Source organism: Mobula birostris, chromosome 1 (assembly GCF_030028105.1).
Source record: "Mobula birostris isolate sMobBir1 chromosome 1, sMobBir1.hap1, whole genome shotgun sequence".
Lineage (NCBI taxonomy): Eukaryota > Metazoa > Chordata > Chondrichthyes > Myliobatiformes > Myliobatidae > Mobula > Mobula birostris.
The window spans coordinates 161533701-161547896 of NC_092370.1; the positions used below are offsets into that span (position 1 = coordinate 161533701).

At 46.1% G+C, this 14196-nt stretch overlaps 1 protein-coding gene across 1 annotated transcript in view; it reads right to left on the bottom strand.

The window, feature by feature from the left end:
- LOC140193252 (transmembrane protein 151B) overlaps positions 1–6179 on the bottom strand; it is a 39768-nt gene extending 33589 nt beyond the window's left edge. Inside the window, exons 1-3 of the mRNA XM_072250655.1 lie at positions 6090–6179; positions 4166–4534; positions 2280–2331 (exon numbers count right to left, since the gene is read on the bottom strand). Coding sequence (XP_072106756.1) covers positions 2280–2331; positions 4166–4534; positions 6090–6179 — 511 coding nt within the window. The remainder of the gene's footprint in view (positions 1–2279; positions 2332–4165; positions 4535–6089) is intronic.
- Positions 6180–14196: the final 8017 nt, after the last annotated feature.

The following is a 14196-nucleotide window of genomic DNA, read 5'->3' on the forward strand; positions in this document are numbered from 1 at the left end:
ATAAAACCAAGTGATAAACTCCTAGGAAGTGAAAGCAATTCCAGAGTAAAGGATAAAGATCCCAAACACTGTGTACAATCCCAGGTACAATCTGTGAATACAATCTTGGACTCAAGACAAAATCCCAGGAAGTATTGCAAACACAGGAAGTGGATAAAAGTCCTCATTGAGAATGTGATCTCGGTGACATATAAAGTTCCAGGTAGTCACTGCAATCTCCGGCAGGGAAAACAACCCCAGAAAATGAGCACAATTCCAGATAAGAGATGGAAACTCAGGTAGTAGGAACAACTCGTAGATAAAATCCAGTGGATTTGATTAAAATAATGACAGTTTAAGGAATAAAACTCAGGCACATATTACAATCCCAGATAATACAAAGAATTCCAGATGGGGACTATAATCTAAATGAAGGGATAAAATTCTAAGATAATGGAAAAATAGGAGATTACCATCCCTATTAATGGATAAAATCAGACAGGAGCAAGTGCATGTAAGGGATAACATTGCAGGTAATAACAGCAATTCGAAATGTTTAAAAAAACCTGGGCCTGAGTAACAGATAAAAGCCCAAGCAGTAAACCCTGTATAATTGGATTATGTCAGGGAAAGAGCTCAGCACAGGGGGTGGATAAAATCAAAAGCAGTGAGTGTAATCCTAATCAATGTATAAAATTCCAAGCAGGGTTTTCAATCCAGGTAAGAGATGAAATCTCAGGGAGTGAGAACAATTCCAGAAGAAGATAAAAGAAACACTAATTAGTACCAAGGTAGGTGTCAGGTAAATTCCTATGTGGTGATGTAAGCTTGGGGAAGGAATACACTCCCAGAGAATGAGTGCCATCCAAATTAACTGTTAAATTCCCAACCATTGAGAACATAAAAACAAAACAAACGAGCAGAAGGACTGTGTCTGTAGTGTCGTTGAAATTCTGGCTCATCCCCAACCCAGCATCATTTTCCTGTACTGAGTACATATCTAACATATATAATGGCAAAGTTTCCACAGCCATCTGGGGTAGAGAATTCACCACCCTTCTGAGTGAAGTAATTTCTTCTCCAAATAGGCTTTATTTCATGTCTGTGTCTCCTAATTCTGGACTCCTTGTCCAGGGAAGCATCTTACCACATATCTACTATGTCAGGCCTTGTTAAAACAGTTTTACATATATTATGGAAGGAGACCAAAACAGTACACAACGAGCCATTTGTGGTGTCACCAATGCTTGTACCAATTACAGTAAGAATTTGTTTACTCTTGTCTTCAAATCATCTTGCAACGAAGACCAACATATCAATTTGCCATTCTAAAGTGTGCGTTGCCATTCTAATTGCCTGCTTCGCCAACAGTTAGTTTTCAGTGACTTGTCTAGAAGGAAGGACATCCATGTCTCTATATTAACGCAAACATTTTCCAAACTGTCACCATTTAAAAAAATTGGCACCTCTGATTCTTCTGCCGAGTGAACAAGCTCACATTTTCCCATGATTAGGTTGTGGTAAATTGGGGTTTGTTGGACAGCAGGGCTCAAAGGGCCAGAAGGGCCTACTTTGTTTAATATCTCAATAATTAAACAAATAATCCACATTTTTAACACAGCCCAGTCTATCACAAAGGCCAGCCTCCCCTACGTTAACTCTGTATACATTTCCCATGCCTCTAAGCAGCTAACATAACCAAAGATCCTTCCGAAGTTGGTCATCCTCTCTTCTCCTCCATTCCATTGCACAGGAGAAGCAAAAACTTGGAAGCATGTACCACCAGATTTAATTCTATTCCACTGTTAAACGACTCTTTAACAGGTCTCTAGTACAATAAAGAAGAACTCTTGATTTCCCATCTCTTGACCCATGCATCTTATTTGTCTACCTGCACTGCACTTCTTCAGTAACTAAATATAATACTCTATTCCGCATTCTATTAACATTTTCTTTTCTACTACCTCAATATACTTATTGTATGTTTGGAATGATCTGTCTTGATGGCATGCAAAATTATTTTTTAATGATACACGTGGCAATAGTAAACCAATTACACATTAATGAATTTTGTGTGATAAAATTGGAATATTACATTTGGCTCCCTCAGTCAAATTATTTATATATATATAGTGCACAATTGAGCTGCATTCATGAATTCTTGTAGTGACAGTCCACCATTCGGAGAGGATTGTTACTTTCTGTTTATTTCTATTCTCCATTGTCAATTTTGGTAGGCTGGAGATCCATCTCTACCAAAGGAGGTGCAAGGCACTCCTTCCCTCTGCTGTGCACCTCACCACACCTGTGAACCTGGCAATGAACTCGACTTGACCTGTTGTAGGAGGGCACCTGGAAAAAAGATCAAGATAACTGGGCAAAGTCAGCATGGTTTTGTGCAAGGAAAATTGTGCTTGACCAATGCACTGGAGACTTTGAAGAGACGTGTACTCTGGATAGAGAAGACCAATGAATATTGTTAGACTTCCACAAGGCTTTTGTTAAGGTCCATGTCGAAAACTATAGTCAAAATGAAATCTGGTGGTAGATGAGGTAACATATTGTTGAAGACCAGCTGACTAACAGGAAACATGGTAGTCACAAGTGATGTCTTTCTGTAGTTCGCAGGATGTGACAAGTAGCATGCTACAGGGATAGGAGAACATAAGAGCATAGGAAATAGGAGCAGGAGTTGGCCATCAGACCCATCGAGCCTGCTCCGCATTCAATAAGATCTTGGCTGATCTGGCCATGGACTCATCTCCACCTACTAGCCTTTTCCCCCTAACCCTTAATTCCCCTATTAAGCAAAAATCAATCCAACCTTGGCTTAAATATATTTACTGTGCTGAGGTCTCCAACATTTTTACATATTATCTAAAAGACATGGATGAAGGGATGAAAGGTATGGTTGTTAAGCCTGGTGATAACACAAAATCAGGTAGGGAAATAATTTGTGATGAGGATATAAGGAAGCATCTAAGGGATATAGATAGGTTAAACGCGAAGGCAAAGATCTGGCAAAAACAGAGGATAAAGTGGAAAAATGTAAATTTGTACATAATAGTATATTCTATTTTGTCTTTCTTTATCACTGTCTGCTAATGTCAAACATGCACCCAGCTCCTTAGCCTACTGCTTTTTGTAGCAACTTTATAAATTTTTGCTTATATTTAACACAGTCCTGTGATCTATTGATGTACCATTTTTCCTTGTGTGTCTTTATGGCATTAAAGAATGTACAGTATATTTGCTGAAAATCATTTTAATGTGAATCACTGCCCTTTTGCTGTAGTGTCTTAATGTAATTTCCAACCTGTCCTCATAATATCCTTTGTTTTGATAGAACAGCTTGGATTTATTTTCAGCCAAGTAATTTTTGAAATTTAATGCAGGTTTATCTTCCCTGAGGACCCTATCCAACAGGGTTACTAAATCAGGCATTTCTTATTTCAGAATGTAAAATCTAACAGAGTCTGTTGCTTACCCAAAATACTAATTACTTGAGGACTTGGAGGGTCAAGTAGCAGCTGTGGAGGCAAATGGATATCTGATACTAGAGCGTCAAGACCTTGTATCGGTCTACTGACCAATCTCCTTGACCTCTGGAGCAGAATACTTCGGATGTTTACTACAATCTGTGAGAACTTTCAATGGAGAGTGACTGCCCTGCCCCCATCACATATCTTGTAACTATGGAAAATATACAAACAAAATATAAACCAATGGAAGTAAAATAAAATCACAGGGCAGTGTGCAATCCCAGATGTTGGATAAAATATAGGGCAGTGAATATAGTTCCCAGCATCTGGTAGTGTCCTAGTTAGTGAAGGGAATTGTGGAATAAACTTGCAAAAAGCAAATAAAATCCCAAAAAATTCCAGTGTAGGAATGGAACCCATTTGGTTTGTAGGGTCAGCGTAATGGGTAAAATTGCAGACAGTGAAAATGACTGGCAGGGATTCTAACATCAAATAAACTAAATGGAATTGAAAGAATCCCCAGATGATTTATAAAATCGGAGGTGTAGATGACTATTACGTATGTAATAGTATGGAAGAATGTTGTACGTGGAATGGGAACGAGGGAGGTCCCTGGCAGGGGTTGAACATCAAGATCTGAGTGCAGTCCTGGGTTAGGGGTGAACATGAAGGAATGGGTTCAGTCCTGGATCAGTGGTAAACACCAGGAACAAGTGGAATCCTGGGTCAGGGGTCAACACCAAGAACAGGTTCTGTCCCGAGTCAGGGGTAAACACCAGGAACGAGTGGAATCCCAGGTCAGGGGTAAACACCAGGAACGAGTGGAATCCCAGGTCAGGGGTCAACACCAGAAACAGGTTCAGTCCTGGGTCAGGGGTCAACACCAGAAACAGGTTCAGTCTCAGGTCAGGGGTAAACACCAGAAACGAGTGGAATCTCGGGTCAGGGGTAAACTCCAGGATCAGGTTCAGTCCCGGGTCAGGGGTAAACACCAGAAATGAGTGGAATCCAGGTTCAGGGGTAAACGCTAGGAACGAGTGGAATCCCGGGTCAGGGGTGAACACCAGGAACGACTGGAATCCCGGGTCAGGAGTAAACACCAGGAACGAGTTCAGTCCCGGGTCAGAGGTAAATATCAGAAACAAGATCAATCCCGGGACAGGGTTAAAGATCAGGGAATATGTACAAACCGGGTAAGAGATCAAAGGTGTGAAGGGCCATCAGAGTTGCAGGCAAACATTCCAGTGCGTTAATACAATTCTAGGTACGTATAGGAAAACAATGGTAGGGTTCACGGCATCATAAAACCCAATGCAGCCAGCGCAATCTTGGGTAAAATTCCAACGCGTCGTGGAGCAGAAACGTGTGATCTGATTTCTGGATGACCTCATTGCTTGCTCTTGCAGATATCCTCGAGCAGCAGAAGCGGGCGTCACCGGCGGGCTAATGTCTTCGGGATGCACCGTGATGGAAGCAGCTGGTGGCAGCAGTTAGAAGTCCGAGTACATTAGTCGCTCCATTAGTTCACACGAGAGGCCCCTGCATCAAACTGCGGCGGGGTGCACATTGCGGTGTCCGTGTACAGTACACGCCAGCCAGTGAACAGTACGGGGCCAAGCTGGGCTTCCCCCTCCCTCGCACACCCAGGTGCTCTCACCAGCTCTCGTCTCGTACCACCCGCTCATGTTCCACGCCAATTCCAGCAAAGCACAGCCCGCTTCCTTTGCTCCATCGCACTCCCCGCCGGTGCCGCCCCGTGTCCCCGAGAGGCAGGAGACTGCGGTGCCGCCGGCAGCTCACCCTTCAAGGGAGGGCGAGATCTCCGGGCTGGGAGACACCCGGAGAGCATGGAACTGTCTCGCTCCTCTCACTTGCTTTTTGTCCTCTTCCCTCTCCCTCCCTCCTCCACTGGCTCTCCCTAACCAGCCCCCATCTCAAGATACTCCCACCACCAATACCTCCACCTCATCATGCTGCTCCCGGTTCAGTCCCTCACGAAGGGTGATTCGCGCTCTCTATACCTGCACCCCGATTTGCCCAGAGATATTGGCGTCTCCTCCCTCGACTCTCCTGAACTGTGATGCCTCTATCTGTTAATGCGTTTAATCTGTTTGTTAAACAGCTCCGCCGCTCCGTCTCCCTTGAGTGCGTGTCTAAATGTATTTTGCTCTGCTTTCTGTTTCTCAGCCCCTCTCACTCCTTGGCACGGAGCCTCTCCTCTTTCTAGGTCTCCCCGCCGCTTCCTTTCTCCCCTCTCCAGGATCAAATCTCATTCTAACCTCCCCACCCCTTCTGTTTTTGCATTCCACGTACAAATGCAGAGATCTGCCATCCACCCAAATCCCGGCAATATGTTAAAGAACAAATCACCGATTGTCACCGCTCAAAACAAATCGAACCCCAGTGAAACGGGGTATTACAGGTCAAACATGGGAGTTTCCTTTGTGCAGTCTTTTGGATGCACCTGTACTTGTGATGCGCTGGTTTATTGCCCATCTTCACTCCCCAGGGCTCGCTGTCTTTGGGGATTATTTGTATTCAATGATTTCCAAAATGTGCCCGTTCCAACTTTTATTTTCCCAGCCCGCCTCCACCCAGCCCACCGCCCCGCCGCCACTGCCGGCTTACCTCCTCCCGGACCTCTTCCGATGCCTCCTCTCCCGGGCCCGGGACACCGTTTTCTGTGCTCGGCACGGTTGACGTCCTCTGCGGCTGCATTTGCGCTAGATTCAAGGCCAGCCCTGGCGGGCTAAACCTTTGCTGACTGCCGCACCGACACCGCTCTCCCCGGAGCTGCCGTTCAGCTGCATGTTGCTGGGGTTGTTTTTCGTTGGTGAGTGGGTGGGGGGTGGGGGTGGGTGAAGGGGTGCTTGTCAAATGTGGGGTCTCCTTTGCAGCAGGTCTGCGGACAGTCCCAAGGTTTCCTTGGCGCTCCGGGGTCTTTTTCATTCAAGCTTTACCTCCCTGGATGCCGGGTTGCGTTCAGCTCTCCATCCGCAGCTCGTCCTCCCCCTCCCCTGCCGTACACACACAAACACACACACACATACATATATACACACACACACACGCACACCTGGAGGTGGCTCAGCCTCCGAAGTACACAAGGGAAGGAGAGAAAGCCGGAAAATAACACCTGGGGCAGGGAGGAGGGAGAGACTGACTGGATAGACTAGAAAGAAGCGAGAAAAAGGAGTGATGAGAGAGAAAAAAGTATTGTGGAAAGAAAATGGAATGCTGGAAAAGCGAGAAGAGAGAGAGCGAGAAAGGGAGAAGAGGAAGGAAGAAAGCAGAGGGAGGGTGAAAGAGTGCAGAGGAGTGGGAGAGACCGGAGATTCGGGGGGGGGGGTGAGGGAGAGAGGATGGTGGAGCAGGGGAGAGGTAAAGAGAGCAGGGGCAGGGTGAGAGGGTGAGAGTGCAGTGGAAAGAGGGAGAATTAGAGATTGCAGAGGAAAGGGGGAGGGAGAAGTTTAGTTTGGATATGTTGATTATTGGCACACGTACAGGGATAGAGTGAAAAGCTTTTGTTTTGCCATCCAGACATATCTAATTACATTGAGATAGTAAAAAGAAAACTGAAGGCAGAATTTAATGTTATAGTTACAGGGAAAGTGCTGTGCAGGTAGATAACAAGATGCAAGGGTCATGATGAGGTTGTTTGGGAGATCAAGAGTTCATCCTTACTTTATAGAAAGTCCATTCAAGAACTTTATAATAGTGGCATGGAACTTGTTGAGCAGAAGACACAAAAGCTTAAAAGCACATACCACCAGAATCAATGGTGCCTTTTGTCTCTTCTGCTCAGCAAGAGGGGAAGCAGAGAATGACCAGGATGAGAAGGGTCCTTGATGAGGTTGGCTGACTTCCCAAAGCAGTGGGAAGACTAGACAGAGGGGATGGTTGGTCTCTGTGATGGAATGGACTGCATTCACAATGCTCTGCAGTTTCCTGCAGCCTTGAACAGAGCCTTTGCCACACCAAGCTGTAATGCACCCAGAAAGGATGCTTCATATGGCACAGCTGTAAAAAGATAGTGAGTATCATACTTTTTCATACTTTATACTTTATTGTTGCTAAACAATTGATACTAGAACGTACAATCATCACAGCAATATTTGATTCTGCGCTTCCTGCTCCCTGGAGTACAAATCAATAGTAAATATTAAAAATTTAAATTATAAATCATAAATAGAAAATAGAAAAGGGAAAGTAAGGTAGTGCTAAAAAAACGGAGGCAGGTCCGGATATTTGGAGGGTACGGCCCAGATCCGGGTCAGGATCCATTCAGCAGTCTTATCACAGTTGGAAAGAAGCTGTTCCCAAATCTGGCCGTACAAGTCTTCAAGCTCCTGAGCCTTCTCCCGGAGGGAAGAGGGACGAAAAGTGTGTTGGCTGGGTGGGTTGTGTCCTTGATTATCCTGGCAGCACTGCTCTGACAGCATGCGGTGTAAGGTGAGTCCAAGGATGGAAGATTGGTTTGTGTGATGTGCTACGCCGTGTTCACGACTTCTTCCAGTCTTGGACAGGACAACTTCCGTACCAGGTTGTGATGCACCCCAGAAGAATGCTTTCTACAGTACTTCTATAAAAATGAGTGAGGGTTTTAGGGGACAGGCCAAAATTCCTTAGCTTCCTCAGGAAGTAAGGGCGCTGGTGGGCCTTCTTGGCATTGGACTCTGCTTGGTTGGACCAAGTCAGGTCATTTGTGATATTGACCCCGAGGAACTTAAAGCTTTTGACCTGGTCCACTTGCATACCACCGATGTAAATGGGGTCGTGTGGTCTGCTACTCCTTCTGAAGTCAACAACCAATTCTTTCGTCTTGCTGACATTGAGGGATGGGTTATTGTCTTTGCACCATGCCACCAGGTTCTTAATTTCCTCTCTGTACTTAAATTCATCATTACCCGAGATACGGCCTAAAATTGTGGTGTCATCAGCAAACTTACGTATTGAGTTTGATGGAAACTTGGCTACACAATCATGGGTGTACAGTGAGTACAGCAGGGGGCTGAGTACACAGCCTTGTGGGGCACCGGTGCTCAGAGTGATTGTAGAGGAGAGCTTGTCCCCTATTTTTACAGCCTGGGTCCTGTCTGTGAGGAAGTTGAAAATCCAGCTGCAGATCTGAGTGCTAAGGCCCAGGTTCCGGAGCTTAGGAATCAGTTTATTTGGAATGATGGTATTAGAGGCTTCAGAGACATGCTGGATTTCCTCAGTCTTCTGAGGAAGCTGTCAAAGACAAAGTTGGGTTTAAGTAGTACTTTTGGTTATAGTGTCTACACAGTTGGAGCAAGACAAATTCTTGATGATTTTTACACCTAGGAACTTGAAGCAATCAACCATCTCCACCTCAGTGCCATTGTACAGATAGGGTTGTGTACTGCATCCCATTCCCTGAAGTCAATGACCATCTCTTTCGTTTAGTTCACATTGAGGGGAAGGTTGTTTCTATAACACTAAGCTCTGTATCTCCTTCCTGTACTCTGTCTCGCCGTTAGAGATGGGGCCCACTTTGGTGACGTCGTATACAAACCCACAAATGGAGTTAGAGCAGAATTTGGTCACTCAGTTGTTCGTGTACAGGGAGTATAGTAAGGGGCAAAGGACGCAGCCTTACAGGATACTGGTGTTGACAGGATACTGGTGTTGACAGTAACTGTGGAGGAGTGTAGTTGCCTGTCCTTACTAACTATGGTCTGTCGGTCAGGAAATCAAGAACCCAATTGCAAAGGGAGGTGCAGAGTCTGAGGCTCAGAGGTTCTGAGTGTGTTTGGGGTTGTGGTATTGAAGGCAGAGCTGTCAATAATTAAGAGTGTGACATAGTTGTTGTTATCCAGAGATGAGGGCAGATGGCTTGACTTCTCCCTCCCAACTGGCTTCACCTACCACCTTCCAGCTAGCCTCCTTCCCGACCCAACACCTTTTCATTCTGGCATCCTCCCCCTTCCTTCTCAGCCCTGAAGAAGAGTTTCGGCCTGAAATGTCGACTGTTTACTCTTTTCCACAGATGCTGCCTGACCTGCTGAGTTCCTCCAGCATTTTGTGTGTGTATAGACTTGGCTTCTGCTCTGGACGCTGAGGAGGGAGAGAGTGCAGAGGAGGTGGAGGGAGAGAGCAGAAAGGAAGGGGTTGGAATAAGAGCAAACAGAGGAAGAGGAAACGGGAGGGGGCGCAAAACAAGTGGTCAGAAGGGAGAGAGTGTAGTTGAAGGGGAGAGGAAGAGAATGTAATGGAAGGATGGGAGGAGTAGAGTGCAGGGGAAGGAGGGGGAAGGTAGAGACCACAGTAAGGAAAGAGAGGTTGAGTGCAGAGGGAGAAGAGAGGTAGAGAGTGCAGAGGAAAAAGGCAGAATATAGAGTAAGGGAGGGAGAGAATGCGGAAAGGGTACAGTAGAGAGTGCAGAGGGTAGAGGGGACAGATAGAGGTACAGTGAGAAAAAAAGGTTATAGTTAGAGGGTAGAGGAACAGAGTAAGAAGAAGAAAGAGGCAAATGAAGCATGGAGGAAATGGTGGGCAGATGCATGTAGAAAAGGGATGAAACATGGGAGTTAGACTTGGAAAAACCTGTGGGGAAATAAGGGAGGTGAATACAGAGGACAGATTAGAGCAGAAAGTGGACCCCATTGAAGGAACAACCAGAGGGAGATGGGGCAACTACAAAAGAGGGAGGGGACAAAAAGAGTGAGGCATGAAGATGGAAGTTAGTGTAGAGGGAGATGCCAGACAGAAGTGAAGAAAAGAAGTGTGAGAGTGCAGAAGGAGTGGGACTGTAGGAAGCAGTTTTTGAGAATGGAAGGAAAATGATGCTCAGGATAATCAATAATATTGAAGGAGTTGGAGAAACTTCACAAGGATTTTGCTGGGACTGAGGACCTGAGTTATAGGGAAAAGTTGAATAAGGTTAGGAATTTATGCCCTGGAGCATTGCAGAATGAGGGAAGATTTGATAGAGGAATGAATCAGAGAGAAACTATTACACCACAGTACAGAAAATGTCAATTCACAATCGTGTTACTAGCATTTTCGCCATCCAACTGATCTGAACAACACTGACTGATCCTTACATGAACTTATTTTAGGACATACTTACTAAAGAGTCTTTAAATGAACCACTGTTAGAGACTACAGAAGAGTACAGCACAGGAACAGGCCATTCGGCCCACAGTGTTGTGCTGAACCATCTAAAAAGCAAATCAAACACACCCAAACACTATTCCCTCCTACCGACACCATATCCAAATCCCTCTTTCTTCCTTGTGTCCATGTGCCTATTCAAACATCTCTTAAAAGCCTCCAATGCCTTTAGCACTGTACTGGACAGCGCATTCCAGGCACCCACAACTCCCGAGTTAAACAACTCACCCCTCAAATCCCCCCTGAACCTACCTCGCTCACCTTAAATGCCCTCTGGTATTAGACATTTCAACCCTGGGAAACAGATACTCTCAGTCCACTCGTAATCTTATAAGCCTCTATCAGATCTCCCTTCAGCCTCCAGAGAAAACATCCTGCCTTTCATGATAGCACATGCCCTCTAAGCCAGGTCGCATCCTGGTAAACCTCTTCTACATCCTCTCCAAAGACTCAACATCCATCCTATAGTGGGGTGACTAGAACTGTGTGCAATACTCCAGACGTGGCCTATCCAGAGTTTTATAAAGTTGCAACATGACCTCTTGACTTTTTAGGATTTATTTACTAACTCACCTTTAAATGTGTTCGAAACCACTGATGAATTGATCCTCATAGACGGCACTGTGGAGGGACCAGTCATTTACTGAATCCCAAATGGATCAGTGTTAGAGACCTGAACTATTTATTCACCAGCAAGAGAAAATCTGCAGATGCTGGAAATCCGAGTAACACACACAAAATGCTGGAGGAACTCAGCAGGCCAGGCAGCATCTATGGAAAAAAGCACAGTCAATGTTATAAGCCAAAACCCTTTGGCAGGACATTTCACCTGTGAGTCTGTTGGGGTCATTTACTGTGTTCGGTGCTCCTGGTGTTGCCTCCTGTATGTTGGTGAGACCCGACATAGGTTGGGAGACCACTTCGCCGAGCATCTACGCTCCGTCTGCCAGAATAAGCAGGATCTCCCAGTGATTGCGCATTTTAATTCCACTTCCCATTCCTATATGTCCATCCATGGCCTCCTTCACCGTCATGATGAGGCCACACTTAGGTTGGAGGAACAACACCCTATGTTCCACCTGGGTAGCTTTCAACCTGATAGCATGAACATTGATTTCTCAAACTTTGGTTATGACCCCCCCACCCTTCACCATTCCCCTTCCCCTTTTCCCTCTCTCACCTTATCTCCTTGCCTGCCCATCGCCTCCCTCTGGTGCTCCTCCCCCTTTTCTTTCTTCCATGGCCTTCTGTCTCTTTCACCAATCAACTTCCCAGCTCTTTACTTCATTCCTCCCCCTCCAGGTTTCACCCATCACCTGGCGTTTCTCTCTCCCCTCTCCCCACCTTGCAAATCTACTCCTCAGCTTTTTCCCCCAGTCCTGCGAGAAGGCTTCGGCCCGAAACGTCGACTGTGATCTATTTCTAGATGCTGCCCGGCCTGCTGAGTTCCTCCAGCACATTACTGTACTTATTCAGGATGGGAGTCGAGGTTAGGGACTTGCTACCATTGATTTCCCACATGGGGTAGAGTCATAAAGGGATACAACAGGGAAAGGACCTGGCACATGAGCTCATCCACCACATGGATGTATAGGCATAGAGTCCAGTTAGTTGTTTGTCTCCACTATGGTTATTAGTTACTTATTAATTGTCACATGGATTGCTGATAAGTGCTGGTTACCAATGATCCTAAAAGGGACCAGTTTTGTCAACGGAGACCCACGATTCCTCCATGGCTCGGATGAAGCGGAATGTGGCCATTCATCCACATGATTCAGTATTGGATCAGCCACCTATTGGACCTCAGCCCCCGTACACCACTTCCACTTGGATCTGCTTTAGGTTCAGTGTTGGTGCTACTGCAGATCCGAGTGGGAATTCATTCTTTTGTGACTGAATACTGGAGGATTCACCAAAAGGATCTTAAATTCTGATAATTCCATTTGAGGCCTTCCTCCCAGAATATGCCCAACTCACTGAGTATTTCCAGCATTTTCCGTTTTAATTTGAACGCACTTCACTGCTGGCACGGTGGTTTTGAACGTGTTGGGATCGATTAAATCAAGCTACAGTATTTATTGGTTCATGCATTAAGCAAACAGGATGGAATCACTGATTCACTGAACAGTGGTCTGCTAGTTCAGCGAATATCTTTAAAAACGCAAACACAAGGAATTCTGCAGATGCTGGAAATTCAAGCAACACACATCAAAGTTGCTAGTGAACGCAGCAGGCCAGGCAGCATCTCTAGGAAGAGGTCCAGTTGACGTTTCAGGCCGAGACCCTTCGTCAGGACTACTGAAGGAAGAGCTAGTAAGAGATTTGAAAGTGGGAGGGGGAGATCCAAAATGATAGGAGAAGACAGGAGGGGGAGGGATGGAGCCAAGAGCTGGACAGGTGATTGGCAAAAGGGATATGAGAGGATCATGGGACAGGAGGCCCAGGGAGAAGGAAAAGGGGGAGGGGGGGAAAACCCAGAGGATGGGCAAGGGGTATAGTCAGAGGGACAGAGGGAGAAAAAGGAGAGAGAGAGAAAGAATGTGTGCATATACATAAATAACAGATGGGTTACGAGGGGGAGGTGGGGCATTATCGGAAGTTTGAGAAGTCGATGTTCATGCCATCAGGTTGGAGGCTACCCAGACGGAATATAAGGTGTGGTTCCTCCAACCTGAGTGTGGCTTCATCTTTACAGTAGAGGAGGCCGTGGATAGACATGTCAGAATGGGAATGGGATGTGGAATTAAAATATGTGGCCACTAGCAGATCCTGCTTTCTCTGGTGGACTCGAAGTTAATGAAGTCAACGAGCTCAGCATGCGTACAGGACAAAGCTAATGAAGTCAACCTGGTCCATTTCTGACACCTCCCTCCCCTTTCTAGATCTTTCTGTTTATCTCTGGAGACAGCTTATCTACTGATGTCTACTATAAGCCTACTGACTCTCACAGCTATCTGGACTATTCCTCTTCCCACCCTGTCTCTTGCAAAAATGCCATCCCCTTCTCGCAATTCCTCTGTCTCCGCCACATCTGCTCTCAGGATTAGGCTTTTCATTCCAGGACGAGGGAGATGTCCTCCTTTTTTAAAGAAAGGGGCTTCCCTTCCTGCATCATCAACTCTGCTCTCAAACGCATCTCCCCCATTTCACGCACATCTGCTCTCACTCCATCCTCCCACCGCCCCACTAGGAATAGGGTTCCCCTGGTCCTCACCTACCACCCCACCAGTCTCCGGGTCCAACATATTATTCTCCATAACTTCCGCCACCTCCAACGGGATCCCACCACTAAACACATCTTTCCCTCCCTCCCTCTCTCGGCATTCCGCAGGGATCGCTCCCTACGCGACTCCCTTGTCCATTCGTCCCTCCCATCCCTCCCCACTGACCTCCCTCCTGGCACTTATCCTTGTAAGCGGAACAAGTGCTACACATGCCCTTACACTTCCTCCCTTACCACCATTCAGGGCCCCATACAGTCCTTTCAGGTGAGGGGACACTTCACCTGTGAGTCAGCTGGGGTGATATACTGCGTCCGGTGCTCCCGATGTGGCTTTCTGTATGTTGGTGAGACCCGGCGCAGACTGGGAGTTCGTTT